At 44.4% G+C, this 27673-nt stretch overlaps 1 protein-coding gene across 1 annotated transcript in view; it reads left to right on the forward strand.

The window, feature by feature from the left end:
• LOC134202340 (uncharacterized) overlaps positions 1 to 17444 on the forward strand; it is a gene marked incomplete at its 5' end in the record, with an annotated part of 37158 nt that extends 19714 nt beyond the window's left edge. Inside the window, 2 exons of the mRNA XM_062677368.1 lie at positions 16818 to 17038; positions 17103 to 17444. Coding sequence (XP_062533352.1) covers positions 16818 to 17038; positions 17103 to 17444 — 563 coding nt within the window. The remainder of the gene's footprint in view (positions 1 to 16817; positions 17039 to 17102) is intronic.
• Positions 17445 to 27673: the final 10229 nt, after the last annotated feature.

Raw genomic sequence — 27673 nt, forward strand, 5'->3', positions numbered from 1 at the left:
GATTTCGATATTGAATTCGAAATGAATCCAGGATTTGATTATTGAGTTCCCGCATAGTTCTAAACTATGTTCGAATCATCCCAAAAATAGCATATAATGATAAATAAAGTTATACTTACAAATTTGGTTATAGTTACTGAATCGACAATCTAACTGCATCATAAACAGTACATGTTTTACTATTATCAGTTAGAATTAATGAGTTCGGAGACTATTTCTAACTTTCAATTAGACAATGAGTTTGAGTCATTAAATAAAGATTTTGTACTTCAGTATTGGATAGAGAAAATGAGTTCGAATACTGTTTCGAATTTTAGACTTAAATACTTAACTAGCATTTGGATTTTGTTGTTGAAATACAATTTAGATTATTATTTCGGTTTTTGATATTGACCTTCGATTGAATTCAGTATCGGACTTGAATATCATATTGAAATAATGAGATACGATACTGTTTAAAGTTTGGTTATTAAATTTAGGATGGGATTTTATGTAGATGGTTATTGAATGAATTTAGTTATTGGACTTCGATGCTACCTATAATCGAAGTTGAAGTTGGACACTTGCATATTTTTTTAACTTTTTTCATGATGGTTATTAAATTAAATGTTGCATAAAATTTAAATAATTAAATTCTAGCTCAAGTTTTGGATTTTTTAATTAAATATTTAATTCTGATACTTCAATATACAGATATTGAAATTGGATATAAATTTTGTAAGTTGAAAAACAGGCCAAGTTCCAGATGGAACGTGAAACTATATTTTTTCATTTGTGTGCTTTCTTTAAATATTTGTAATAAGTTTCTAAAATATATGAAGTTGCTGGATTTAGATGCATATTGTTTTAGAGCTTGCGTTTGCTTAGGTGATTTTTAAATTTTAAGCTTTAAGTATGTTAAAATTTTGAATTTTGTTTTATGAACACATGAGGCATGGTCAAAAAAAGAGTAGAGATGAGGAAGGATGTAGTGATTATAGTTTACATTCAATCCAATATTAATTTTATTAGTTTATTAATGAAAGTGATTATTGAAATCACCCTATAAAGCTCTTCGTCCAAACACATTTCCGTGCTTTCATTTTGCGGAGATCTGTAGGATGTTATTGTGTACGTGTGAGTAATTTCCGTTGTCACACTGTAGCTTCAATGGTGGATTGCGTGAATGATACATACTTGTATATTTGTATGGGTGCAGTTTTGGACAGCGTATGCGTCGTTGGCTGACGAATGGAAAAAGATTGGTCTTCAGTTGATTGACGAGTTTTGAGGTGCGCGCTACGCGTTGTCTAAGGATGATCGTTTCATCCGATTACGTTTCGGCTGAGAAAAAAAAAGCCTTCAGATACGACAATCTGTTGGTTCTCTTTGGAATTACATCTGGCCTGGCAGAAACAGAGTAACAACCGTGGCGTCAATCATGCTCATAAGAGTGGTTCAATTTTCAGTTGTCTTTATAGAACTTCCTTAATTTTTAGCAGATTTGGATGTAATTTGACTTAGGACGCGCGATTTGAAGTTTTGCTCATGTTGCTCATTAATATCTAAAAATATATGAGTACGTTGGCAACATAGGAAATTTAGCGAGTGAATAAATCGTTTTTGTTGCGAAACAATTTGCTGCTTGCAAGAAAAATTATTAAGGAAATATAAAATCATGGGAAATTCAATTGAGCACGTAAAAGAATAACATATCAATAATGAGCATTTGTGTTTTGTTTTTAACTTTGCTTACGAAAGTTCGATCGGCTCGCAACAACAACCGTCTTACAGATTAAGAAATATTCTTCGAAGTCTTCGGGTTGATTATATTTAGGGGGAGATCCTTCAGTGCCGGACACAAAAGCCATTTGACAAAAAACTCTAACTATCCGGAATATGTTTCCTTTTATACCTTTTACATAAAATATGGCCTTGCTAACGGCTGACAACAACGTTAGTCGTGAAATACGAAGGCGCGCACTTGGAGTTTTCGAAAGGAAAGTGCTGCGTACCATCTATGGTGGGGTGCAGATGGCGGACGGTACGTGGAGGAGGCGAATGAACCACGAGTTGCATCAGCTGTTGGGAGAACCATCCATCGTTCACACCGCGAAAATCGGACGACTGCGGTGGGCCGGGCACGTAGCCAGAATGTCGGACAGTAACCCGGTGAAAATGGTTCTCGACAACGATCCGACGGGCACAAGAAGGTGAGGTGCGCAGCGGGCAAGGTGGATCGATCAAGTGGAAGATGACTTGCGGACCCTCCGTAGACTGCGTGGTTGGCGACGTGTAGCCATGGACCGAGCCGAATGGAGAAGACTCTTATATACCGCACAGGCCACTTCGGCCTTAGTCTGAATAAATAATAATAATAATCATCTGTGGAAGTCGGGCCAACTACGCGCTCCAGAAGAAACTGCGGTCAAAAAAGATTCGCACCACACCAAATGTATCATGTACAAGACGCTTATAAGACCGGTTGTCCTCTACGGACATGAAACATGGACAATGCTCGAGGAGGACTTGCAAGCACTCGGAGTATTCGAGAGACGGGTGCTTAGCACCATCTTTGGCGGTGTGCAAGAAGACGGTGTGTGGCGGCGAAGAAAGAACCATGAGCTCGCCCAACTCTACGGCGAACCCAGTATCCAGAAGGTAGCTAAAACCGGAAGGGTACGATAGGCAGGACATGTTGCAAGAATGCCGGACAGCAACCCTGCAAAGATGGTGTTCGCTTCCGATCCGGCAGGTACGAGACGGCGTGGAGCGCAGCGAGCGAGATGGGCAGACCAGGTGCAAAACGACTTGGCGAGCGTGGGGCGTATCCGAGGATGGAGAGATGCGGCCTCGAACCGTGTATTGTGGCGTCAAATTGTTGATTCAGTGTTATCTGTGTAGATGTTAACTAAATAAATGGAATAAAATATGGCCATTGATGATTCATACGAGCTATATTTGATCATTTGAACACGTTTTACGACGATGAATTTTGGAGAAAAATTTCACGGTTCAGAAAAATGTATCCTAGTACCGGACACTATTGCATCAAATGATCAAATATTGTTCAAATGTGACTAAGTTCCTGTTACATGAGTAAAGACATCATTCAGAATAATCATATTTTTCACGTGCTTCAAGCTGTAAATATTAAAAATTGTTAGTAAAAGTTATTTGACTTTTCAGCCAAATTTTTGACGTAGGACTACGTCTGTGTTTTCTATATTGGGGTACACTTTACGATTGCGAAAATCGGGGACCGTCACGAAAATATGATAGACTTTAAACATTAATATCTAAGCCGTTTCTCGATGGATTTTCAATTTTTTTGGACCATTCGATCAAGGATGAGTCAACGCTTCTTTGTATTTATATGAAAAGACTGAATTTTAACTATTAATTATCGAAAATTGATAAAAAGTTTAGAAATAGGTCAACCAACCAATCACGTACATGCATCACTAGCACAGACATCAAAAATCAATCACTTGCGGGTTTGGATCTAATCCTCAGTTTGAACAAGATTTTACGCAGAGCAGACGCATCAAAGCGATCGCATCTCAGACACGGATTCCAGTTCGAGACAGCAACACGTACGGACGTGTTTTTTGCTCGCGCATTTTTTCGAAGTGTTTTTTCTCGTTCTTTCGCTGTTTACGTTTTCGCTTGTCGCGTTGGCGTTATTTTCTCCCGGACCCGTCATGGGAGACTCGGTGGCCGATTCGGTCGCTGGAAAAGTGCCTAAGCGCACTGCTCTTGGAGGCGCGGGTAACCCCTCCAAGCAGCTTTTGCAGAGCAACGTGTTCTCGCCGTTGCCGCTTGATGACGCCGGCAATCCGCCGAAAAAGAGGAAGAAGCAGCAATCGCAGCTGCCGCAGGTGCAACCGGAGCGGAAGGAGAAGTGCCCGCCCGTGTTTGTGAAGGGCGATCCGCCGGATCTACGACCAAAAATTCGCCAGCTGATCGCTAAGGGGCTGAAATGTACTTTTCGGCTCTGCAGCGAGGGCGTGAAAGTGATGCCGGCCAACAGGGACCATCATCAATCCGTCGTGGAGTTCCTCGAGGTCCACAAGTATGAGTACTACACTCATGACCACCCCGGCACGAAGCCGCTCAAGGCCTTGCTGCGAGGACTTCACGACATGAAGGAGGAAGAGCTCCAAGCAGAGCTTGAAAGTTGCGGACTGAAGCCAGTAGCCGTCCACAAGATCGCTCGTCACGACAAGGCGAGGAAATATCGCGACCAGCTTTACCTGATCCATCTGGAGCACGGTTCCACTACCTGGAAGGACCTGAAGCTGGTTGGCGTTATAAATTACACCGTCGTTGACTGGGAGCGATATCGGCCAGTGCACCGCGATGTCACGCAATGCACCAACTGCTTCAATTTCGGGCACGGCACCAGGAACTGCCGCATGAAGCCGCGCTGCAACAAGTGTGGCGAACCCCATCCGACTGACGAGTGCGACAAAATGGAGGTGGCCGATCCCAAATGCGCCAACTGTGGCGACAAACATCGGGCCACCACAAAGGGCTGCCCAAAGCGAGCCGAGTTCCTGGAAATCCGGAAGAAGGCTTCCACCAGGACCATTCCGAAGAAGAACCGTGTTCCTGTAATCAACGAGGTGAACTTTCCAGCTATCCCGGCTCCCCGTCGTGTGATTCCAATACTCCCACCGCTACAGCCGCACAAGCGACTGGCAGCGGCAGCTGCATCGGTCCAAGCTCCAGCATCGTCGGCACCATCCACCAGCGAATGGCCCCGCTTCCTCCTCCTGGGTTCCGTCGGCAGTCGGAGAACGAAGCCGTCCCACCGGAAGAATCTGCCCCGCTGTACACTCCGGAGCAACTGATGCCGATCTTCGCGCAGCTCGCCACTCGACTGCGCGGCTGCAAAGCCCGATTCGACCAGGTCTTCACACTTGGCATGTTCATCATTGAAAATGGCTGCTAGGGTGGGCCTGGTCAACTGGAACGCTTGCTCGCTAAAGAGCAAAACAATCGAGCTGAAGGATTTCCTTGAGGAGAAGGAAATAGACGTGGCGTTCATCACCGAAACGCACCTAAAACCGGAGGTGAACATCAACATCCCGGACTTCCGCATCGTGCGACTCGACCGGCCGACCAGGGAGGTGGTGTGGCCATCGCTCTTCGCTACAACATCAACTGTCGTCTGCTTCCAAGTTTCCAGCTCAGTGTCATTGAGGCCATCGGTGTCGAAATCACCACTTCGGTCGGCACAATCGCGCTCATCGCGGCGTACTGTCCAACGCAAGCCAAAGCCGGCGATGGATCATCGGCTGCCCTTCGGAGGGACATCGTCAAGCTGACGCGGAGGCAAGGCCAGTATATCATTGCCGGCGACTTGAATGCCAAACATCCAGCCTGGGGCAACAGTCGCGGCAATCGAAACGGCACCATCTGGAGCAACGACATGGAGGAAGGCCACTACACGATCCTGAGCCCGGATTCCCCCACTCGGCTGAGTCGGTCCGGTGCCCACGCAACGCTCGACCTCTACGTAACAAACCTGAGTAACCACGTCTCGCAGCCGGTTGTATACCAGGAGCTCAGTTCGGATCACTATCCCGTGGTGGCGGAACTGGGCTCCTCGGTCAATCGGCACCAGCAGTTACGGCGGAACTACCACCGAGTGAACTGGCAGCGTTTCCAGCAGTGCGTCGATAACACCGTCGACTACGAGGTGCGTCCGGAGACGCCGGAAAGTATCGACCGTCAGCTGTGCGCTATCGAGGAGGCGATCACGGCGGCCCGAGAACAACACGTACCGACGGCTCGGCAGGTAAGCAACTCCTTAAACATCGATACACTCACCAAAGATTTGATTCGATTGCGGAATGTCACTCGCAGGCAGTTTCAGCGTACTGGACTGCCTGAGCTTAAGGCACGCTGCAATCGAAGCACAAAATTATCAAGGCCAGAATGGTGGACCTCAGAAATAACGACTTCTCGAATAAGATCCGCACTCTCCCAGATTATGCTAAGCCGTTCTGGAAAATGACCAAAATTCTAAAATCCAAGCCTCGGCCCATTCCACCTTTGATCCCACTAGACAATAATGGCTCTAAGGATCGCTTGATAACTCCTGCAGAGAAGGTCGCTGAAATAGGTCGTCACTTCGTCAGCTCACACAATCTTGGGCAGAACATTGTCAGTCCACACGAAGCAGCCGTCAATGAGCATGCTAACAACATCCATTTGATTCCCAACGACTTCTCGGAGGAGTTGGAGATCTCAGCTGACGAATTGACGGCCTACATCAAATCGTCGAAGAACATGAAGGCCCCAGGCTTCGACAGCATCCTGAATCTCGAGCTCAAACACATGAGTGCTCCGTTCTTTGAGCACCTCTCGCTGATCTTTAATCAGTGTCTCCGGCTCAGCTACTTCCCATCGGCCTGGAAGTCAGCGAAAGTCATCCCCATCCGGAAGCCTGGGAAGGATCCTTCCTCACCCAAAAGCTATCGTCCCATCAGGATTATCCAAGCTATTCGAAAAAGCTATTCATCATCGGTTACTTGAGTCTGCCGAAAATCTCAACATCTTGCTCGAGGAACAGTTTGGTTTCCGACGCGGTCGGTCAACTGTACACCAACTGACCCGAGTTACCAACGTCCTCAGACGGAACAAGTTTGTCTCGAAAACATCCGCCATGGCCTTACTCGATGTCGAGAAGGCATTTGACAATGTATGGCATGATGGCCTGGTGTACAAACTACAACGCTACAATCTTCCCAGCTACCTGGTGAAAATCATCAACAATTACCTGTCGGCAAGGACATTCCGGGTCTCAATCAGCGGAGCGAGTTCAATGCGCACAACATCGTCGCAGGCGTTCCCCAGGGCAGTATCCTCGGCCCCTGCTTTTCAATCTGTTCACCTCCGACATGCCAGAACCTCCAGAAGGCGGCATTCTGTCTCTGTTCGCAGATGACACATCCATCGTCTACAACGGTAGAGTGATCAGAGCGCTAGTGGCAAAACTCCAACGAGGCCTGGATGCCCTGACAGACTACCTCACCAGCTGGAAGATCTGTATCAACGCGGCGAAGACCCAGGTCATCATTTTCCCCCACTCCAAATCCCCTAAACTTGTTCCGCCTGGGGACTGTAAAATCATCCTCAATGGCACGACCGTGGAATGGGCCAATGAGGCCGGCTACCTTGGCTTGACCCTCGACAGCAAGCTTATTTTCAGGCAACAGGTTGACAAAACGGTGAGAAAGTGTAACGTCTTGTTGAAACTACTGTACCCTTTGATCAACCGCCGGTCGTCATTGTCCCTGAAAAATAAGCTTGCTGTCTACAAGCAAATCATCCTCCCTGTGATCGAATATGGCATGCCGGTCTGGGAGAGCTGCGCTAAAACCCACCACCTCAAACTTCAACGGGTCCAAAACAAATTCCTGAGGATGATCCTCAACACCCCTCCCAGGACAAGAACATCCGAGGTCCACCGTCTGGCCGGAATAAAAACCTTACATGAACGCTTTGGTGAGTGTAAAGAAAAGTTTAGGGTCCGTTGCTTGCACTCGGACCAAGAAGCGCTTAGGGCGCTAGTTCCAATCTAGGTTATCAAATTTTCATTGTAAATATTAGCGTACATAGTAGTTAGGTTATCAAATTTTAAAAAAACACACCAGCGCCTCCTAAAGGCCGTCATGATATATCATATTAACACTTAAATAACAATGTAAACATAAAAATTTTAAATTGAAGTTGGAGGGCCAAGCCGGCCGAGCACTGTACATGTAAAAAATAATTGTAGAACAGAAAATGAAACAATAAAGAAGAATTTTACTACTACTATCAAAGCGATCGCAGCGGAGCGGACACAGCATCACGGAGGCGCTAATGACATTTTCAAAGGAAATCCATCGCATTGGTGGTGGTGCTCGATGTGTTGCTGCAGATCATTCAACCTCAACGAACCAGAATTTCATATGAAGAAAAGGTTGACCTTAAAAATAGCACTGTGGCGATCCCGCACCGCCAGTGCCGATGCTGAAAATTTATTACAAATTGTGGTGTCAGTTAGTTGGAAAGGAACATTGGGAAAAGAAAATTGGTTCTTCTCAGGACCAACATTTTAAAAAAAGAAAGAGGTAATTGCGAAAATGGACTGTTTCGGTGGCATCGGGTTTGGCGGCTTAGCGAAAAATCATCATGTGGCGGTCGGACAGTTGCAACGCAATGTGTCGACAAGCAATTGGATGCAGTTAGTTATTGGAATGGGAATTGGGAAAAGAAAATTGGTTCTTCTCAGGACCAACATTTTATGAAAAGAAAGACTTAATTGCAAAAATGGACTGTTTCGGTGGCATCGGGTTTGGCGTGGTAGCTTGGTTGCTGTTAGTGATCCCATCCATTAAAATTCACTACATCATCTCCCTCCGACGCTCTATCAAATTCGCTATTTACGATTGATCTCATAACCAAATTCAGAATCTTGCGAGAAAATTTAAAAGGATTCTTAGAATTTGTCATTCTCCGAACGGTCCGTTGTCTGCGGAATCCCGATCGAAATGGCTCGCGCGCGCCGTTAAAGCAGCTTTCTTATATCTAATGAAGTAATTTCGTTAGCCCCTCCCCTTCATTAATCGTTGTGAGTGCACATTACATTAACACTCATACCAGATCACAAAGAGGCGGGGCTTACGGGTTTAATTTATTAAATACAAGAAAGCTGCTGTTCGGCGCGCGCGCAAGCTCATTTGATCGGGATTCCACAAAGAGCGGTTCGACATTTAATGCAGCGGAGCGGACACAGCAGCACGAATGCGTGGGGTGGCAGTGGCAATGCGGAAAATTTATTCCAAATTTTGAAGGCTGAGCGAAAAATCATCAGGTGGCGGTCGGACAGTTTCAACGCAAGGCAAGCGTTTGGATGCAGTTAGTTATTAGAAAGTCGCATTGGGAAATGAAAAATGGTTCTTCTCAGGACTAACATTTTATGATAAGAAAGAGGTTATTGCGAAAATGAATTGTTTCGGTGGGTTTGGCGTGGTAGCTTGGTTGCTGTTAGTGATTCCACCCATTCAAATTTACTGCATCATCTCCCTTCGATGCGCTATCAAATTTGATAGTTGCGATTGAGTTTTGCACTTTGAAGAAAGTTCATATCGGATTGTCGGATCAACCTTTGTATAAAGGCCTTTTTGGAGGACATCATCCTCAAAAATTGACGAAATAAAGGAGAAATAAGCAGTGGCGTGAAACCAAACGGAAATATATTTATTTGCAACGTTTGATTTTCGCCCGCGATGTAAGCGTACGTGGCAATGTAAGGATTGTGATGTCCCCGACTGAAAGCCAGTCGAGTGGCTTTAGCGGCCGATGAGTCATGTTAATTCCACGGTTAGAGACTCAAAGTCCATCCAACTGGGAACAACTAATCGACTTCTTGATTGAGTTGGCCTCCGAGCAGTTTGCTCAATGTTAATAAACCGAGACAAATTATTATGGCAAATACCATCATTTTCGAATAGCTACGTAGTCCTACGTCACCTTTGCGTACAACCCGATTGGGCTGCACCTTTGAGTTTTTACATCTTAATCCAAATTCTCACCTTTTTGAATGTCCTCTTTGTTTCTGCTAATTTCTGTGGCTTTCTCAGCAACAAGAAACAATTGAATTGAAGTAAGTGTAACAAAACAGGTGTACAAAATGGCTATGAAAAATCTCAATGTCCGAACACCACAATTACATGCGGTACATCTAACAAATCATCATCATTATTTAAAATATGGCTAATATGGACCATCTTCACATAATCAGAATGCATTAGATTGATTTTAACATTGTTGGTTCAAACCTTCCAAAGTAACGCGAAACATCAAAATTTTAAACATTTTTATTCAATTTCATATTTTGTACAAATCTTACATGAAGATCTGATTTCCCATGCTGTTAAAAGCCTTTTAAATAGCTTCCTTTTGTACTTAATAAGCTGAAGGAGGGAGCTCTGCAAGTATCGTTTTAAGAAGTGTCCGGTATTGAGAGGGGTCCTGCGCTGGGGGATATCCCCCTAAATAGTTAATGAGCCGCCTCACGAAACGATCTTTCACATATGGGGCGATTTCCATACAAACTTCAAACTGCTCGTACTCAGTTAAATTACAACCAATTCAGTTGAAAATATAGGAGGTTCATCAAAACAGCAAATGTTATCGTTCAAGCATAGGGGAGCGAAAAAGGCAAAATTTCAATCACTCTAAGCTCTAAGCAAATTAATTATTATCTTATGATCTGCTTTACGTAGTTTACGTCGGGCGGTCGTATCTTGTATATAACCCTTCTGATTTTTTACGAACAGATCGTAAGTCTCGAGCGGAAGAAAGATTTTCAGTTATAATTCGTTGGAAAATGACGACAAAGCTGAAAAAAATCCGAAAATGAGAAACAAAACCAATTGCGCACAAATTATATGTTTTCGAATGGTATTGATTTGGGTACATGGTATGAATTCAAGGAACAGTTCTGGTTTTTGGATTTTTGACGAAATTGCTTGGGAAAAAAAGTGCAAAACAAATTTTTTGACGTAGGACTTACGTCTTTCTTCGCTATACTGGGTGTCATTTAGATTTTTAGAAATCGAGAGCGTTACGCTGGAAGGGAAGATTTTGAACGTTACTAGCGCCTTTATCTTTCGATGGATTTTTAAGATTTATATGGGCACGGCAAATGCTGGGTAAAGCGTACCATTGGTACTTCGCGTACCTGAAGGAATAAAATAGACCCCACCTCGCGGTCCTTAGCCTCTTACCCAGCAACTCCTATCCCTACCTCCCCGCGGTGCTGGCCGGGATACGAGCAACCTTAGGGAAGATCGGGTAACCAACCCCGGTGGGAACTATGGTCGTATGCTGACAGGGAAGGGGGGGTTTGCTCCTCTCCGGAGGTGCAAATCTTATTGAACGTCTGTTCTCCATGTTAGGAGCGGCTCACAGCAGCGTCTGTTCTCCATGTTAGGGGCGGCTGATCATCGTCCGAGTGCCATGTCGGACTCTAAGTGAAAATGTGCACCATGGACCACCGGGAATAAGAAGGAATGGTCCTCCGGAAATTTAGGGGTTTGGCGTCAGGCCCTGCAAGCCAGCCTTTAAAAAATCATAAGCAACGAACAATCAACAAGAGAGTACGGACCGGAACCATCGGCGAAGACCACTGCGACGAAAAGGGACTAGCGATTGGAAACTCGGTTCGTGGAACTGCAAATCTCTCAACTTCATCGGGAGCACACGCATACTCGCCGATGTGCTCAAGGACCGTGGATTCGGCATCGTAGCGCTGCAGGAGGTTTGTTGGAAGGGATCAATGGTGCGAACGTTTAGAGGTAATCATACCATCTACCAGAGCTGCGGCAACACACGAGCTGGGAACAGCTTTCATAGTGATGGGCGATATGCAAAGGCGCGTGATCGGGTGGTGGCCGATCAATGAAAGAATGTGCAGGTTGAGGATCAAAGGCCGGTTCTTCAACTTCAGCATAATCAACGTCCATAGCCCACACTCCGGAAGCACTGATGATGATAAGGACGCATTCTACGCGCAGCTGGAACGTGAGTACGACAGCTGCCCAAGACACGACGTCAAAATCATCATAGGAGATTTGAACGCTCAGGTTGGCCAAGAGGAGGAGTTTAGACCGACTATTGGAAAGTTCAGCGCTCACCGGCTGACGAACGAAAACGGCCTACGACTTATTGATTTCGCCGCCTCCAAGAATATGACCATTCGCAGCACCTACTTCCAACACAGCCTCCCGTATCGGTACACCTGGAGATCACCACTGCAGACAGAATCACAAATCGACCACGTTCTGATTGATGGACGGCACTTCTCCGATATTATCGACGTCAGGACATATCGTGGCGCTAACATCGACTCTGACCACTATCTGGTGATGGTTAAACTGCGCCCAAAACTATCCGTCATCAACAATGTTCGGTACCGACGACCGCCGCGGTACGACCTAGAGCGACTGAAGCAACCTGATGTCGCCACTGCATACGCGCAGCATCTCGAGGCAGCGTTGCCGGAAGAGGGTGAGCTCGATGGGGCCCCTCTTGAGGACTGCTGGAGTACAGTTAAGGCAGCCATCAACGACGCAGCGGAGAACAACGTCGGGTATATGGGTCGAAGTCGACGGAACGATTGGTTCGACGAAGAGTGCAGACAGATTCTGGAGGAGAAGGACGCAGCGCGGGCGGTCGCGCTGCAGCAAGGTACCCGGCAGAACGTGGAACGTTATAGACGGAAGCGGAGACAGCAGACCCGCCTTTTTCAGGAGAAGAAACGCCGCCTGGAAGAAGCGGAGTGCGAGGAGATGGAACAGCTGTGCCGTTCTCAAGATACACGCAAGTTCTATCAGAAGCTCAACGCATCCCACAAAGGCTTCGTGCCGCGAGCCGAAATGTGCCGGGATAAGGATGGGAGCATCTTGACGGACGAACGTGTGGTGATCGAAAGGTGGAAGCAGCACTACGAGGAACATCTGAATGGCGCTGAGAGTACAGGCAGTGAAAGTCAAGGCAGCGGAGGAGATGACTACGTCAGTTCAGCGGACGATGGAAGCCAACCAGCCCCCACCTTGAGGGAAGTTAAGGATGCCATTCAACAGCTAAAGACCAATAAAGCAGCTGGTAAGGATGGTATCGGAGCTGAGCTCATCAAGATGGGCCCGGAAAAGCTCGCCACTTGCCTGCACAAACTGATAGTCAGAATCTGGGAAACCGAACAGCTACCGGAGGAGTGGAAGGAAGGGGTTATATGCCCCATCTACAAGAAAGGCGACAAACTGGAGTGTGAGAACTTTCGAGCGATCACCATCCTTAATGCCGCCTACAAAGTGATATCCCAGATCATCTTCCGTCGTCTGTCACCATTAGTGAACGAGTTCGTGGGAAGTTATCAAGCCAGCCGGCTTCGTTGACGGCCGCTCGACAATGGACCAGATCTTTACTGTACGGCAAATCCTTCAAAAATGCCGTGAATACCAGGTCCCAACGCACCATCTGTTCGTTGATTTCAAGGCGGCATACGACAGTATAGACCGCGTAGAGCTATGGAAAATTATGGACGAGAACAGCTTCCCTGGGAAGCTTACCAGACTGATCAAAGCAACGGTGGATGGTGTGCAAAACTGTGTGAAGATTTCGGGCGAACACTCCAGTTCGTTCGAATCGCGCCGGGGACTAAGACAAGGTGATGGACTTTCGTGCCTGTTGTTCAACATTGCGCTAGAAGGTGTCATGCGGAGAGCCGGGTGTAACAGCCGGGGTACGATTTTCAACAGATCCAGTCAATTTATTTGTTTCGCGGATGACATGGACATTGTCGGCCGAACATTTGCAAAAGGTGGCAGAACTGTACACCCGCCTGAAACGTGAAGCAACAAAAGTTGGACTGGTGGTGAATGCGTCAAAGACAAAGTACATGCTTGTGGGCGGAACCGAGCGCGACAGGGCCCGCCTGGGAAGCAGTGTTACGATAGACGGGGATACCTTCGAGGTGGTCGAGGAATTCGTCTACCTCGGATCCTTGCTAACGGCTGACAACAACGTTAGTCGTGAAATACGAAGGCGCATCATCTGTGGAAGTCGGGCCTACTACGGGCTCCAGAAGAAACTGCGGTCGAAAAAGATTCGCCACCGCACCAAATGTGTCATGTACAAGACGTTAATAAGACCGGTAGTCCTCTACGGACATGAAACATGGACAATGCTCGAGGAGGACTTGCAGGCACTCGGAGTATTCGAGAGACGGGTGCTTAGGACCATCTTTGGCGGTGTGCAAGAAGACGGTGTGTGGCGGCGAAGAATGAACCATGAGCTCGCCCAACTCTACGGCGAACCCAGTATCCAGAAGGTAGCTAAAACCGGAAGGGTACGATAGGCAGGACATGTTGCAAGAATGCCGGACAGCAACCCTGCAAAGATGGTGTTCGCTTCCGATCCGGCAGGTACGAGACGGCGTGGAGCGCAGCGAGCGAGATGGGCAGACCAGGTGCAGAACGACTTGGCGAGCGTGGGGCGTATCCGAGGATGGAGAGATGCGGCCTCGAACCGTGCATTGTGGCGTCAAATTGTTGATTCAGTGTTATCTGTTTAGATGTTAACTAAATAAATGAATGAAATCAATCGACTCGGACACCCTCCACACCATTTTGCCTATTCCATTGAAACTTAAGATTATTAACGATAAGCTATTGAAAATTTCAATTCTTGTCAAAGCCAGTAAAAATTTCATATGTAATCAATTCCGTGCATTCCTAACACGGACATTAGAATGCGGTATGTCACGGGCCTTCATTTTCAAATTTTTACTGGCTTTGACAAGAATTGAAATTTTCAATAGCTCATCGTTAATAATCTTAAGTTTCAATGGAATAGGCAAAATGGTGTGGAGGGTGTCCGAGTCGATTGATTTATAAATCTTAAAAATCCATCGAAAGATAAAGGCGCTAGTAACGTTCAAAATCTTCCCTTCCAGCGTAACGCTCTCGATTTCTAAAAATCTAAATGACACCCAGTATAGCGAAGAAAGACGTAAGTCCTACGCCAAAAGCGGGATTTGATGTTAGATTTAGAGTTATTTATTTGGAAACAGAGTTCAGATTGAATTGAAATTAAAAATTGTGGATTAGAATTGGAGATTGGACTTGAGCTGGATTTAAATTGGAGTTGAATTGAATTTGCATAGAAGATGGAAATGGATTGAAAATGGATTAGTTTTGGATGAGATTTGGAATTGGATTAGGCTTGCATTCGAATTGGATTGAATTTAAAATGGACGTGGATTGGACTTAAAATAGACTTGGATTGGATTTAAAATAGACTTGGATTGGATTTGGATCAGATTCGAATTGGATTTAGATTGGATTTGAACTGGATTTGGATTGGATTTTAATTGGTCTAAGATTGGTTTTGGATGGCATTTGAATTTGGATAGGAATTAATTTAGATTAGATTTGGATTAGATTTAGATTGGATTTTGATAGGATTAGGATTGGATTGGATTAGGACTGGAATCGGATTGGATTTTGATTGTTTTGAAATAGGATTGGATTTGGATTGCATTTGGATTGGATTTGGATAGGATTTGAATTCGAGTTGAATTGAATTTGCATAGAAGATGGAAATGGGTTGGAACTAGATTAGATTTGGATGGGGTTTGGAATTGGATTAGGCTTGGATTTGAGTTGGATTGGATTTGAAATAGACTCGGATTGGATTTGAATCAGATTTGAATTGGATTTGAACTGGATTTGGATTGAATTTTAATTGGACTGATTGGTTTTGGATGGCATTTGAATTTGGATATAATTTGATTTAGATTGGATTTGGATTGGATTTGAATATGATTGAGATTGAATTTGGAATGGATTGGATTAGGATTCGGATTGAATCTGGATTGGATTTGGATTGGACTGGATTAGGATTGGAATATGATTGAATTTGGATTGAATTTAGATTGGATTTGGATTGTATAACGTTTGGATTTGGATTGGATTGGATTAGGATTGGAATAGGATTTGATTTGGATTGTATATGGATTGGATTTGGATTGCATTTGGATTGAATTTGGATTGCATTTGAATTGGATTTGGATAGGATTTGGATTGGAGTTGAATTGAATTTGCATAGAAGATGGAAATGGGTTGAAATTAGATAAGATTTGGATGAAATTTGGAATTGGGTTAGGTTTGGATTTGAGTTGGATTGGATTTGAAATGGACTTGGATTGGATTTGGATCAGTTTTGTATTTGTGTTGGATTGGATTTAAAAGGGATTTGGATTGGATTTGGATTGGATAGGATTTAGATTGGATTTGTATTTAATTTGTATTGGATTTGTATTGCATTTCGATTGGATTTGGATTGGATTTCGACAGGATTTGGATGGGATTGGATTTGGATTGGATTTGAAATGAATTTGGATTGGATTTGGATTGGATTTGGATTGGATTGGATTTGGATTGGATTGGATTTGGATTGGATAGGATTTAGATTGGATTTGTTTTAATTTGTATTGGATTTGTATTGTATTTCGATTGGATTTGGATTGGATTTTGATAGGATTAGGATAGGATTGGATTCGGATTGGATTTGGATTGCATTTGGAATGGATTTGAGTTGGATAGGATTTAGATTGAATTTTAATTTTATCTGGATTGTGTATGGATTGGATTTGGACTGGAATTGGATTGAATTTGGACTGGATTCCGATAGGATTTGGATGGGATTGGATTTGGATTGGATCTGAATTGAATTTGGAATGAATTTGGATTGGATTTGGATTGGATTAGGTTTGGAATGGATTTGAATTGGATTAGATTTGGATTGGATTTGGATTGGATTTAGATTGTGTTACCACAAGGTAACATTTGTTATGATTTGTTTGATACCGAGCGTGAGAAATTAGTTTAATTATTATTATATTAGGGACAAGTAGATAAACGGTCAGTTTGAATGGGGTGGTCGACATTAGAAAACGCAGTGTCGGACGGACACTCATCTTCAATGGGTGATATCGGAGAGAGCATCGGAAATGAGGAACGTGCGTTTAAAGTCGAAAAGTAACCGTGGTCACCCACCGGTCTCGAAAAAAGTTCGAGGTGAAGGCAGTTGGTGACTAACTGTAGTAGAGGCGAGACGTTTTTGTGAATTTTTGTACGGTGAGATCGCGTGTGAAAGTTTCTGTGGTTGCGATCAACAACCGCCATCGCCAGAGTGATTTTGTGCCGGACTCGTGGTCACATTCGCGACCAGCAACTACTTGTCGAGCAGCACCCAAGGCGTTTCTTCGTCAGACACCTTCGTTCACGGAACCCGCGAGTCGCACTCCGTCAGCATTAGCTGGTCGCCACCGCCAGCCGCTTTCTCCAGCGGCATTTGTCAGCCATACTCTCCGCGGCAATCGAGCCGCATTCTTCATCGTCCTTGGCTTTTCGAGCCACCAACGCCGGCCACACCCGTTGCCCGCAAGCACCTGTTGAGAAGCACTCGCCGCTCGCCTTCGTCGGCCACCCTCGTCGGCCACCCTCGTGGCACTCGCAAGCCTAACCGCATCCCCATTTGCTGATCGTAATCGCCAGCCGCTCTCTCCACCGGCATTAGTCAGCCGCCCTCGCCGTGGCAATCGAGCCGCATTCATCATCGGCCCTTGTCTTTTCCGAGCCGCCATCGCCGGCCACATTGGATCGGTATTGGCTAGCTGTCACGGTCACTATCGCCCGCCACCCTCGTCCGCAGCATTCGTGAGCCACACTCGGTCCGCCTTTACCGGCTCCATCGCTGGTGGTACTCGCCCGCCACACTCAAGCCGCATTTGCCGGCCGCCATCAACAGTTGCCATCGGATGTGGCCTTCGTCGGCCGCAATCAACAGCCGCCATCGTCATCCACAATTCAACGGTACTCATCGGCCGCACCCGCTAGCCGTCCATTTCGGAATAATAAAAAGGTAATTTCAAATAATTCTCGTTCGATAGGGTTCTCACGCTCCGAAAGCTCCTTTACGCCAGATCGCCCTGAGACCCGGAGCTAAAAGAGGCCTTCTGTGCCCGGCCCCGCTTAGCTGCCGTGGCTAGACCAGCGGCTTGGGGTTAAGGACAGTGCCCTTCCGGCACTGAGCAGTTCCGGGGCCAAATAATTGAGTCTTATAATTGGATTTAGATTGGATTTGTATTGAATTTGCATTGGATTTGGATTGGATTTGGAAGGATGTGGATTGAATCAATTGAATTTGAATTGGTTTTGAATATGGAATTGTATTGAATTTGGATTGGTTTTGAATATAGTTTGGGTTTTGTATAACATTTGGATTTGATTTAGGTAGTTTGAATTTGGATTGGATGGATTGTATTTGAATTGAGTTAGAATTGGATTTTGAATGGATCAACATGACATAGCAACAAAATCAATTTTTGTTTCCGAGACGAGCCAGCCTCGGGCTGAAAGTCTCGATAATAAAATCAAAAAAAAAAGATCTTTGTTTCTTATATGCCTGCAGAGTAGAGAGGAGAAGAATGTAGTACATAAGATCAGGTCTATGAAATGTTTGGAAATAAAATAATCACTTGTGTTATTAGCAATCACTCAATTTCGAATTAGAATATACCTCTTTGAAGTGTATCGCGTGTAACGCGCTACCTTAGACTTCAATATATTTTGATTCGGAATTTTGGAACAGTTCGGAATAGGAGTGTCAAAACAGAGTGAGATTCAGTTAGCTGAGTATTGTTCAGACAAACGGTCGAGACTAGAGATATCGTCCGGGTCGCGACATCCACCATTTGGAATAAATTTTCAGCATTGCCTGCCACTGCTACTCACGCCTTCGTGCTGCTGTGTCCGCTCCGCTGCATCAAATGTCGAACCGCTCTTTGTGGAATCCCGATCAAAATGGCTCGCGCGCACTGGAAAGCAGCTTTCTTGTATTCAATAAATTGAGCCTAATAAATATAATGTGCACTCATAACGATTAATGAAGGGGCGGGGCTAATGGAATTACTTCATTAGATATAAGAAAGCTGCATTCCAGCGCGCGTGAGCCTCATCTCATTCCAGTTCGAGACAGCAGCACGTACGGACGTGTTTTTTGCTCGCGCATTTTTTCCAAGTGTGTTTTCTCGTTCGTTCGCTGTTTACGTTTTCGCTTGTCGCGTTGGCGTTATTTTCTCCCGGACACGTCATGGGAGACTCGGTGGCCGATTCGGTCGCTGGAAAAGTGCCTAAGCGCACTGCTTTTGGAGGCGCGGGTAATCCCTCCAAGCAGCTTTTGCAGAGCAACGTGTTCTCTCCGTTGCCACTTGATGACGCCGGCAATCCGCCGAAAAAGAGGAAGAAGCAGCAATCGCAGCTGCCGCAGGTGCAACCGGAGCGAAGGAGAAGTGCCCGCCCGTGTTTGTGATCCACCGGATTTTCGCCCAAAAATACGCCAGCTGATCGCTAAAGGGCTGAAATGTACTTTTCGGCTCTGCAGCGAGGGCGTGAAAGTAATGCCGGCAAACAAGGACCATCATCAATCCGTCGTGGAGTTCCTTGAGGTCCACAAGTATAAGTACTACACTCATGACCACCCCGGCATGAAGCCGCTAAAGGCTTTGCTGCGAGGACTCCACGACATGAAGGAAGAGGAGCTAAAAGCTGAGCTCAAAATTTGCGGATTGAAACCGCTGGCCGTGCACAAGATCGCTCATCACGACAAAACGAGGAGATATCGCGACCAGCTTTACCTGGTCCATCCACTATGGGGCGGCTCCATACAAGTAGGTGGCCGAAAATATTTTCATTTCATTTCTGCAATATTTCACACTTATATCGTAGATTATTGTCTAAAAGATGTGAAATACTTGTTTTGCAGGTCGTTATTACTTCTAAGGTCTCCAAACTCCCTGGAATACAGACCTTTGATCTCTATGGAATATATCTCTTTTATCTACGAATGTCTCATGTACACAGCAGTCTATAGATGTGTATTTTATTGCAGCGCAGACCTGTAGAGTTCAAACTAGAAAATTGTATATTGTTTTTATGTGAATTGAGTTGTACAGATGTTCTAAGTTGCACAAGGACTCCGTCAAATACAGGCCATTGCATCTACATACGTAACAGGTTGTCTTTGTAGGATTTTTCAGACTGGTTCAGGCTCTTAACCCGTAAAACAAGTAAAGGGAATACAATATAAAGCTCTATTAAAGCTAAACGAACTCCATGCAATAAAAGCTTCAAGATATATAAGTATACTGCAACAATATTTATTTATTCATTATGTACATGAACCACCTCAACAAAATCATCATTTATTTCTTCAAGATCGATTAAAATATCTGCTATGGTATATTTTTCTGTACTCGAATCTGTTGTATTGCAAGAAGTTTCAGTCACTAAAAAACTTTGAACATCTTCTGGATATTCCAGATTAGATTTAATTTGAAGTCGCTTACCTAAGTTGAGGGAGCTTATCAAAGGATCCGACGAGTTCATAGCACGAATGAAAACGTCATGTAAATTTTCTTCTCTTGAGGCTTTCCTGGCATGATGAGTCCGACTTTTTGACGTAGGACTTACGTCTCTCTTTACTATACCGGGTGCCATTTCAAAATATTCAAATCGACCGCGTTACGCTGGGTTGAAAGATTTTAAACGTTAATAGCGTTCGTCTCAGTGGACGAATTTCTGCGGTAAGCCCCTCAATCGACAGATTTCAAGTATGCCTTTCATGTCCGACCCGACAGACCCGAAAAACTTGTTTCAATAGGCATGAAACTGTTTTCAATGAAAAACATTGAGATCAAGGGAACCTATAAATATGGGTACCGCATAATTCTTGCATCATTCCATTACCACGTTCTGATTGGTGCAGACACCAGCGAATGAGCAGCCGCTGGGTCTGCCGAGAAGCCATAAAATAGCGCAACGCGATTTTTTCCTTTCATTCTGACCGGGACAAGCGAAGCAACTGCATCATCGATGGAACAGCACTTTTAGTAGGGAATGAAGTCTGCACCGACCGCTTTTTCGGCTCGTCACCATCGAAGCGACCATCATCATTCGAAACCTAGCCAGCACATCAGCAGTCCACCCTACAGACACGACAAAGCAGCAATGCTGAGCAGATACCGGCAGCAGCAGCAGAGTCGAGCCGAGACCGGCCGGCATCGGTGCTGAGCCGAGACAGGCTGAAGAAAAGCCACATGATGCAGCATGTATGTCCAAAAACGAACAGTGGGTAATGTCTGTGACATAACCGCTAAGTGGACGTAGGACTTGACTTGACCATGCCTTTAAGATACATAATATGTCCAAATTTCTCACATCAACTATTTTGGCTAAATAATCGGCGTTGCATACCATTCCTTGGTAAAATCTTCTCATCAGACCGACACAGAAATCAAATCTACCTCGAACAAGAATCATAAAAAAAAATTCAGGAAGTATCTGTCCGGTCACGAAATATTAGCCTCGACAGTGGCAACCTTCCCACTGAAGGACTGCCTGAAATAAACTACAAGTTGGCTCAGCAGGGGATGTAGACTGTATCTCAACTTTTCCACTGAAGAGCCTTCTAATCTGTGCGATAGCGACTGAAGGAGAACATTATTTTTAACTCTTAGAGCCTTGAAAAAGGCTGTTTGCTTCGGCTAAGTGCAAAAAGTAAGAAAACGATCTTTTCAAATAACCGCGAATTTCTAGTGATGGTATAAAAAAGACTGAATGCTGAATGCGAGCGAATGCACTTTTCTTTTATACCTTATTTTGAATCTTCTCTGCTTCCCAATTGGTGGGCCAATCAGCTAGTGTCTTGTATCCCGCTTCTTTGTCAGCCAAAGCGTCATCATCATCAACGCGTTCGAGAAGGGCTTCTTCTTTTTTACGCTTGTTGCTCGCTGCTGGCGTCTATTTCCTAACGGGACTTTTCGCTAGATACAGGCCAATAAGCCGGGCAAGCGAGCTTAGAATTGCAGTTCAGGTGGGAAGTACGTGTTCTTTTCTGAGACAACATTGTTAGAAGTAGAAGGAAGGAAACACCCGGACATGGGATTTCGGGTGATAAGATTTAGAATTGGTAACATGGGACGATCATTCAGTCACGTTCGCTTTGTGTGCGGTCAGTAGCAAACAATGTTTATCTAGATATTTCTTGATCAATGCCAAAAAACCCAACATTTGATGAAAAATCGATTGATAGTTTATTAATGTTTTAGCTGTAATCGGTGTTTTCTTTATCCAAATAAGATTAAGTGAGAGATTTGGACATCTTATGAATCTTTAAAGGCATGGTCAAGCGAAGTCCTTCGTCCACTTCGCGGTTAAATCAGAAAAAAATATCTACTGTTAGTTTTGACGCTATTTATGAAAATCACGCATAAAATTTTATCTCTAGAATATTGGATTTGGCACCCAAGTACAATTTCTATCCCGAAGGGTATTGAAAGCATTGATATTGATCTCTATTATTGGCTCTCGGAAGAACCGTTTGTTTTTTGGACATACATGCTGCATCATGTGGCTTTTCTTCAGCCTGTCTCGGCTCAGCACCGATGCCGGCCGGTCTCGGCTCGACTCTGCTGCTGCTGCCGGTATCTGCTCAGCATTGCTGCTTTGTCGGTCTGTAGGGTGGACTGCTGATGTGCTGGCTAGGTTTCGGATGATGATGGTCGCTTCGATGGTGACGAGCCGAAAAAGCGGTCGGTGCAGACTTCATTCCCTACTAAAAGTGCTGTTCCATCGATGATGCAGTTGCTTCGCTTGTCCCGGTCAGAATGAAAGGAAAAATCGCGTTGCGCTATTTTATGGCTTCTCGGCAGACCCAGCGGCTGCTCATTCGCTGGTGTCTGCACCAATCAGAACGTGGTAATGGAATGATGCAAGAATTATGCGGTACCCATATTTATAGGTTCCCTTGATCTCAATGCTTTTCATTGAAAACAGTTTCATGCCTATTAAAACAAGTTTTTCGGGTCTGTCGGGTCGGACATGAAAGGCATACTTGAAATCTGTCGATTGAGGGCTTACCGCAGAAATTCGTCCACTGAGACGAACACTATTAACGTTTAAAATCTTTCAACCCAGCGTAACGCGGTCGATTTGAATATTTTGAAATGACACCCGGTATAGTAAAGAGAGACGTAAGTCCTACGTCAAAAGTGTATTCGAAGTCAGGCTCACTTCGAGTGACGTTCGCCGGTTCGATACTCCCAAAATATGTAGATATCGAAAATATGTTGTTTCCGGTGCGTCTTTTTGTACCCAGGGTGTTGAATACGCCCCTAGCGTAAATGCGCACCCTATCACCCAAAACACACATAGATGCAAAGTAGTGATTATGACACACCTTCCCATCCATTATATTGCCCATGATTGAATGCCTTTGTAAGAGCTAGCTTTGTATTCGATCGAGAATCAAAACACGCAGTTTATCGTTCAAAGATTACAACTAAACTCATAGCTCCTTAGCTCCTAAATTATACTTATTCTATAAAGAAGTGAAATTAAGAAATCGTGCTAAACTACAGAAGTTTACTAGGTAGTATCTTAAATTGAACATGCCTTAAAATATTGTTATTCTAAACTAAATATCTATTCCACAGTGCTTGCCTAAAGTATCTAAATATTTAACCTAAAATCCTTTCTTTATCTATATCTACGTGCAAAGGTAACTACTATTAATCGAACTATTTACATGAACTTATTCAACGGCTATTTTAGTACGGATGTATTTTGTCACGCAGCACTAGTTTGTGAGTAGTAGCATATACGACCCCCGGTGATTCGAAGCCTAGATTCCTTCCCGTAAACGTAGGACAAACGGGACTAAACGTAAGTGCAAATAGATAAAAACAACATAGAACTTGATTCAGGACGGTGTAAAACCGTTATTTACATTGTAACGATTGTAGTCTATAAGATGTAATATAATTACAGGAATATATTAATACTAGGATAAGAACATAAATCCTCTCGTTCCGGTCGTTCCTCACCTGTATTAATATCTCGGAAATTCACCCGTCAATTGGTTGGCTAATCTCCAACACAGGGTTTTCAATTGTACCAACTGCAAACAGTTGGGGCATACTGCCGAGTTTTGCGACAACAAGCCCCGTTGTGGCAAATGTTTTGAAAAGCATAGGGAGGAGGCCTGTCAACAACAAGCTACAAAGTGCGCTTATTGTGGCATGGACCCTCCCCATGGTTTGCAAGAATGCCCGGTGTACAAAAAGCGCACCCAAAAGGTGAAGCGTTCGTTGGTACAGCGCTCCAAGCAGTCGTATGCGGAAATGGTGAAGTCGCAAGACACATCCGCAACTGCCAACGCAACGGCTGCTATTTCAGCTGCCGTTCAAGTTAGTGATTTTATGATGTCATTTCCATAGACGAATCGGACTCTGACGTAGCCGATATGGATGGTTCTGCGGAGGTACACGTACCCGAAAAGAGGAAGAAACCGTCTTCCTCGGGATTGCGCCGTAAGAAAACAAAATCATCCCTAGAAGCTTGCTGAAATCTGATGGTAATGGGGATTATTTAAAATTCCGAAGCAGCCTGTCTATACTGCTCCTTTTGACCCATGTTGCAGTAAGACATCCCCGCCATTGCCTAAAACTGATGTTACAAAGAAACATCAGTCAAGGAATATCTCTGAGCAGAAAACTGCTACTCGCACTTCAAAGAAAAGAATCTCGTCCAAGCGAGGACTGATATCATTTAAGGACCTTGTGGATCGTATTTTGAACTTATTCAATATTCCGAATTCATTGAGGCCAATCATTGACCTCTTTATTTCAACAGTTGAAAGCTTTCTGAAGCAATTGACTATTTCATGGCCCTTTCTTGCAGAAATTGTATCTTTCGATGGATAACACGGCCAATACCCAAGATACAATCACTGTGCTGCAGTGGAACTGTCATAGTCTAAAAAATAAATTAGACGGGTTCAAGTTTTTGATTCGCAATTGCGATTGCGATATATTTGCACTTTGTGAAACATGGCTTTCTTCTGAAGATGAAATCAACTTTCACAATGTTAACATTATTCGCCAAGATCGGAATGATAACTATGGTGGCGTTCTTCTGGGGATCAAAAAACGAACAGTGGGTAATGTCTATGACATAACCGCTAAGTGGACGTAGGACTTGACTTGACCATGCCTTCAAGATACATAATATGTCCAAATGTCTCACATCAACTATTTTGGATAAATAATCAGCGTTGCATACCATTCTTTGGCAAAATCTTCTCATCAAACCGACACAGAAATCAAATCTACCTCGAACAAGAATCATCAAAAAAATTCAGGAAGTATCTGTCCGGTCACGAAATATTAGCCTCGACAGTGGCAACCTTCCCACTGAAGGACTGCCTGAAATAAACCACAAGTTGGCTCAGCAGGGGATGTAGACTGTATCTCAGTCCTTCCACTGAAGGGCTTTTAATCCGTGCGATAGCGACTGAAGGAGAACTTTATTTTTAACTCTTAGAGCCTTGAAAAAGGCTGCTTGCTTCGGCTAAATGCAAAAAGTAAGAAAACGATCTTTTCAAATAACCGCGAATTTCTAGTGATGGTTCAAAAAAAGACTGAATGCTCTGCGAGCGAATGCACTTTTCTTTTATACCTTATTTTGAATCTTCTCTGCTTCCCAATTGGTGGGCCAATCAGCTAGTGTCTTATATCCCGCTTCTTTGTCAGCCAAAGCGTCATCATCATCAACGCGTTCGAGAAGGGTTTCTTCTTTTTTACGCTTGTTGCTCGCTGCTGGCGTCTATTTCCTAACGGGACCTTTCGCTAGATACAGGCCAATAAGCCGGGCAAGCGAGCTTAGAATTGCAGTTCAGGTGGGAAGTACGTGTTCTTTTCTGAGACAACATTGTTAGAAGTAGAAGGAAGGAAACACCCGGACATGGGATTTCGGGTGATAAGATTTAGAATTGGTAACATGGGACGATCATTCAGTCACGTTCGCTTTGTGTGCGGTCAGTAGCAAACAATGTTTATCTAGATATTTTTTGATCAATGCCAAAAAACCCAACATTTGATGAAAAATCGATTGATAGTTTATTAATGTTTTAGCTGTAATCGGTGTTTTCTTTATCCAAATAAGATTAAGTGAGAGATTTGGACATCATATGAATCTTTAAAGGCATGGTCAAGCGAAGTCCTTCGTCCACTTCGCGGTTAAATCAGAAAAAAATATCTACTGTTAGTTTTGACGCTATTTATAAAAATCACGCATAAAATTTTATCTCTAGAATATTGGATTTGGCACCCAAGTACAATTTCTATCCCGAAGGGTATTGAAAGCATTGATATTGATCTCTATTATTGGCTCTCGGAAGAACCGGTTGTTTTTTGGACATACATGCTGCATCATGCGGCTTTTCTTCAGCCTGTCCCGGCTCAGCACCGATGCCGGCCGGTCTCGGCTCGACTCTGCTGCTGCTGCCGGTATCTGCTCAGCATTGCTGCTTTGTCGGGTCTGTAGGGTGGACTGCTGATGTGCTGGCTAGGTTTCGGATGATGATGGTCGCTTCGATGGTGACGAGCCGAAAAAGCGGTCGGTGCAGACTTCATTCCCTACTAAAAGTGCTGTTCCATCGATGATGCAGTTGCTTCGCTTGTCCCGGTCAGAATGAAAGGAAAAATCGCGTTGCGCTATTTTATGGCTTCTCGGCAGACCCAGCGGCTGCTCATTCGCTGGTGTCTGCACCAATCAGAACGTGGTAATGGAATGATGCAAGAATTATGCGGTACCCATATTTATAGGTTCCCTTGAGCTCAATGTTTTGACGTAGGACTTACGTCTCTCTTTACTATACCGGGTGTCATTTCAAAATTTCTAAATCGGCCGCGTTACGCTGTGTTGAAAGATTTCAAACGTTAATAGCTTTTACCCTAGTGAACAGATTTCTGCAGTAGACCCCTCAATCGACAGCTTTCAAGTATGCCTTTCATATTAATGCTTGATAGTATCCGAATACTTGTTTCAATAGGCCTAAAACTGTTTTCAAAGCAAAACATTGAATTCACGAAAACCTATAAATATGGGTACCGCATCATTCTTGCATCATTTCATTACCACGTTCTGATTGGTGCAGACGTCAACGAATGAGCTCACGCTAGGTCTGCTAAGAAGGCATAAAATAGCGCAGCGCGAATTTTTCCTCTCAATCTGACCGAAACAGGCAAAGCAATAACAGCATCGCATCGTCGGAATTTTAGAAAGGTTGCATCATCGTCTCAGCCACGCATTCGCAAACCTAAAGCCTTTTTAAGAGCAAGGCAGAATCGTCAGCATTCTCAGGTCAGCATCATCGGCATTTTCAGCCCGGCATTGTCGAGAAGCCAATAGTAAGCGCGGCACGGCGGTGTGTGACGATAGAGTGTCGACGACAACACTACTGATCAAGTTTTCTCGGCCGATGGCAGCAGCGGTTAAGCGTTTGGTATTCCTGCAGACATCGATTCATAATGTTTTAAGCAATCATAAACTCCCAGTTGAACCGCTCAAGAGGAAGTTTACATCTAACATTGTGAATGGATCTTTTCAGAACCACTAATATACTTACTAAAGAGTTTTGACGTAGGACTTACGTCTCTCTTTACTATACCGGGTGTAATTTCAATTTTTTTAAAATCGACCGCGTTACGCTGTGTTGAAAGATTTCAAACGTTAATAGCTTTTGCCCTATTGAAAAGTTTTCTGCAGTTAACCACTCAATCAACAGCTTTCAAGTATGCCTTTCATATTCATGCTTGATAATATCCGAAAACTTGTTTCAATAGGCCCAAAACTGTTTTCAAAGCAAAATATTGAATTCACGAGAACCTATAAATATGAGTACCGCATCATTCTTGCATCATTCCATTGCCACGCTCTGATTGGTGCAGACGTCAGCGAATGAGCTCTCGCTAGGTCAGGAAGGCATAAAAAAGCGCAGCACGATTTTTTTCCTCTCAATCTGACCCTGAGATCTGACAAGAACAGGCAAAGCAACCACAGCATCGCCAGAACTTTTGAAGTGTTGCTCCATCGTCTCAGCTACGCAATCGCAAACTTAAGCTTTCTCAAGAGCAAGGCAGAATCGTCAGCATCATCGGCATTTTCGGTCCGGCATTGTCGAGGTCGCACAAAGGAGGAGCCAACAGTAAGCGCGGCTCGGCGGT

This window comes from Armigeres subalbatus, unplaced genomic scaffold (genome assembly GCF_024139115.2).
Source record: "Armigeres subalbatus isolate Guangzhou_Male unplaced genomic scaffold, GZ_Asu_2 Contig1174, whole genome shotgun sequence".
Classification (NCBI taxonomy): Eukaryota; Metazoa; Arthropoda; class Insecta; order Diptera; family Culicidae; genus Armigeres; species Armigeres subalbatus.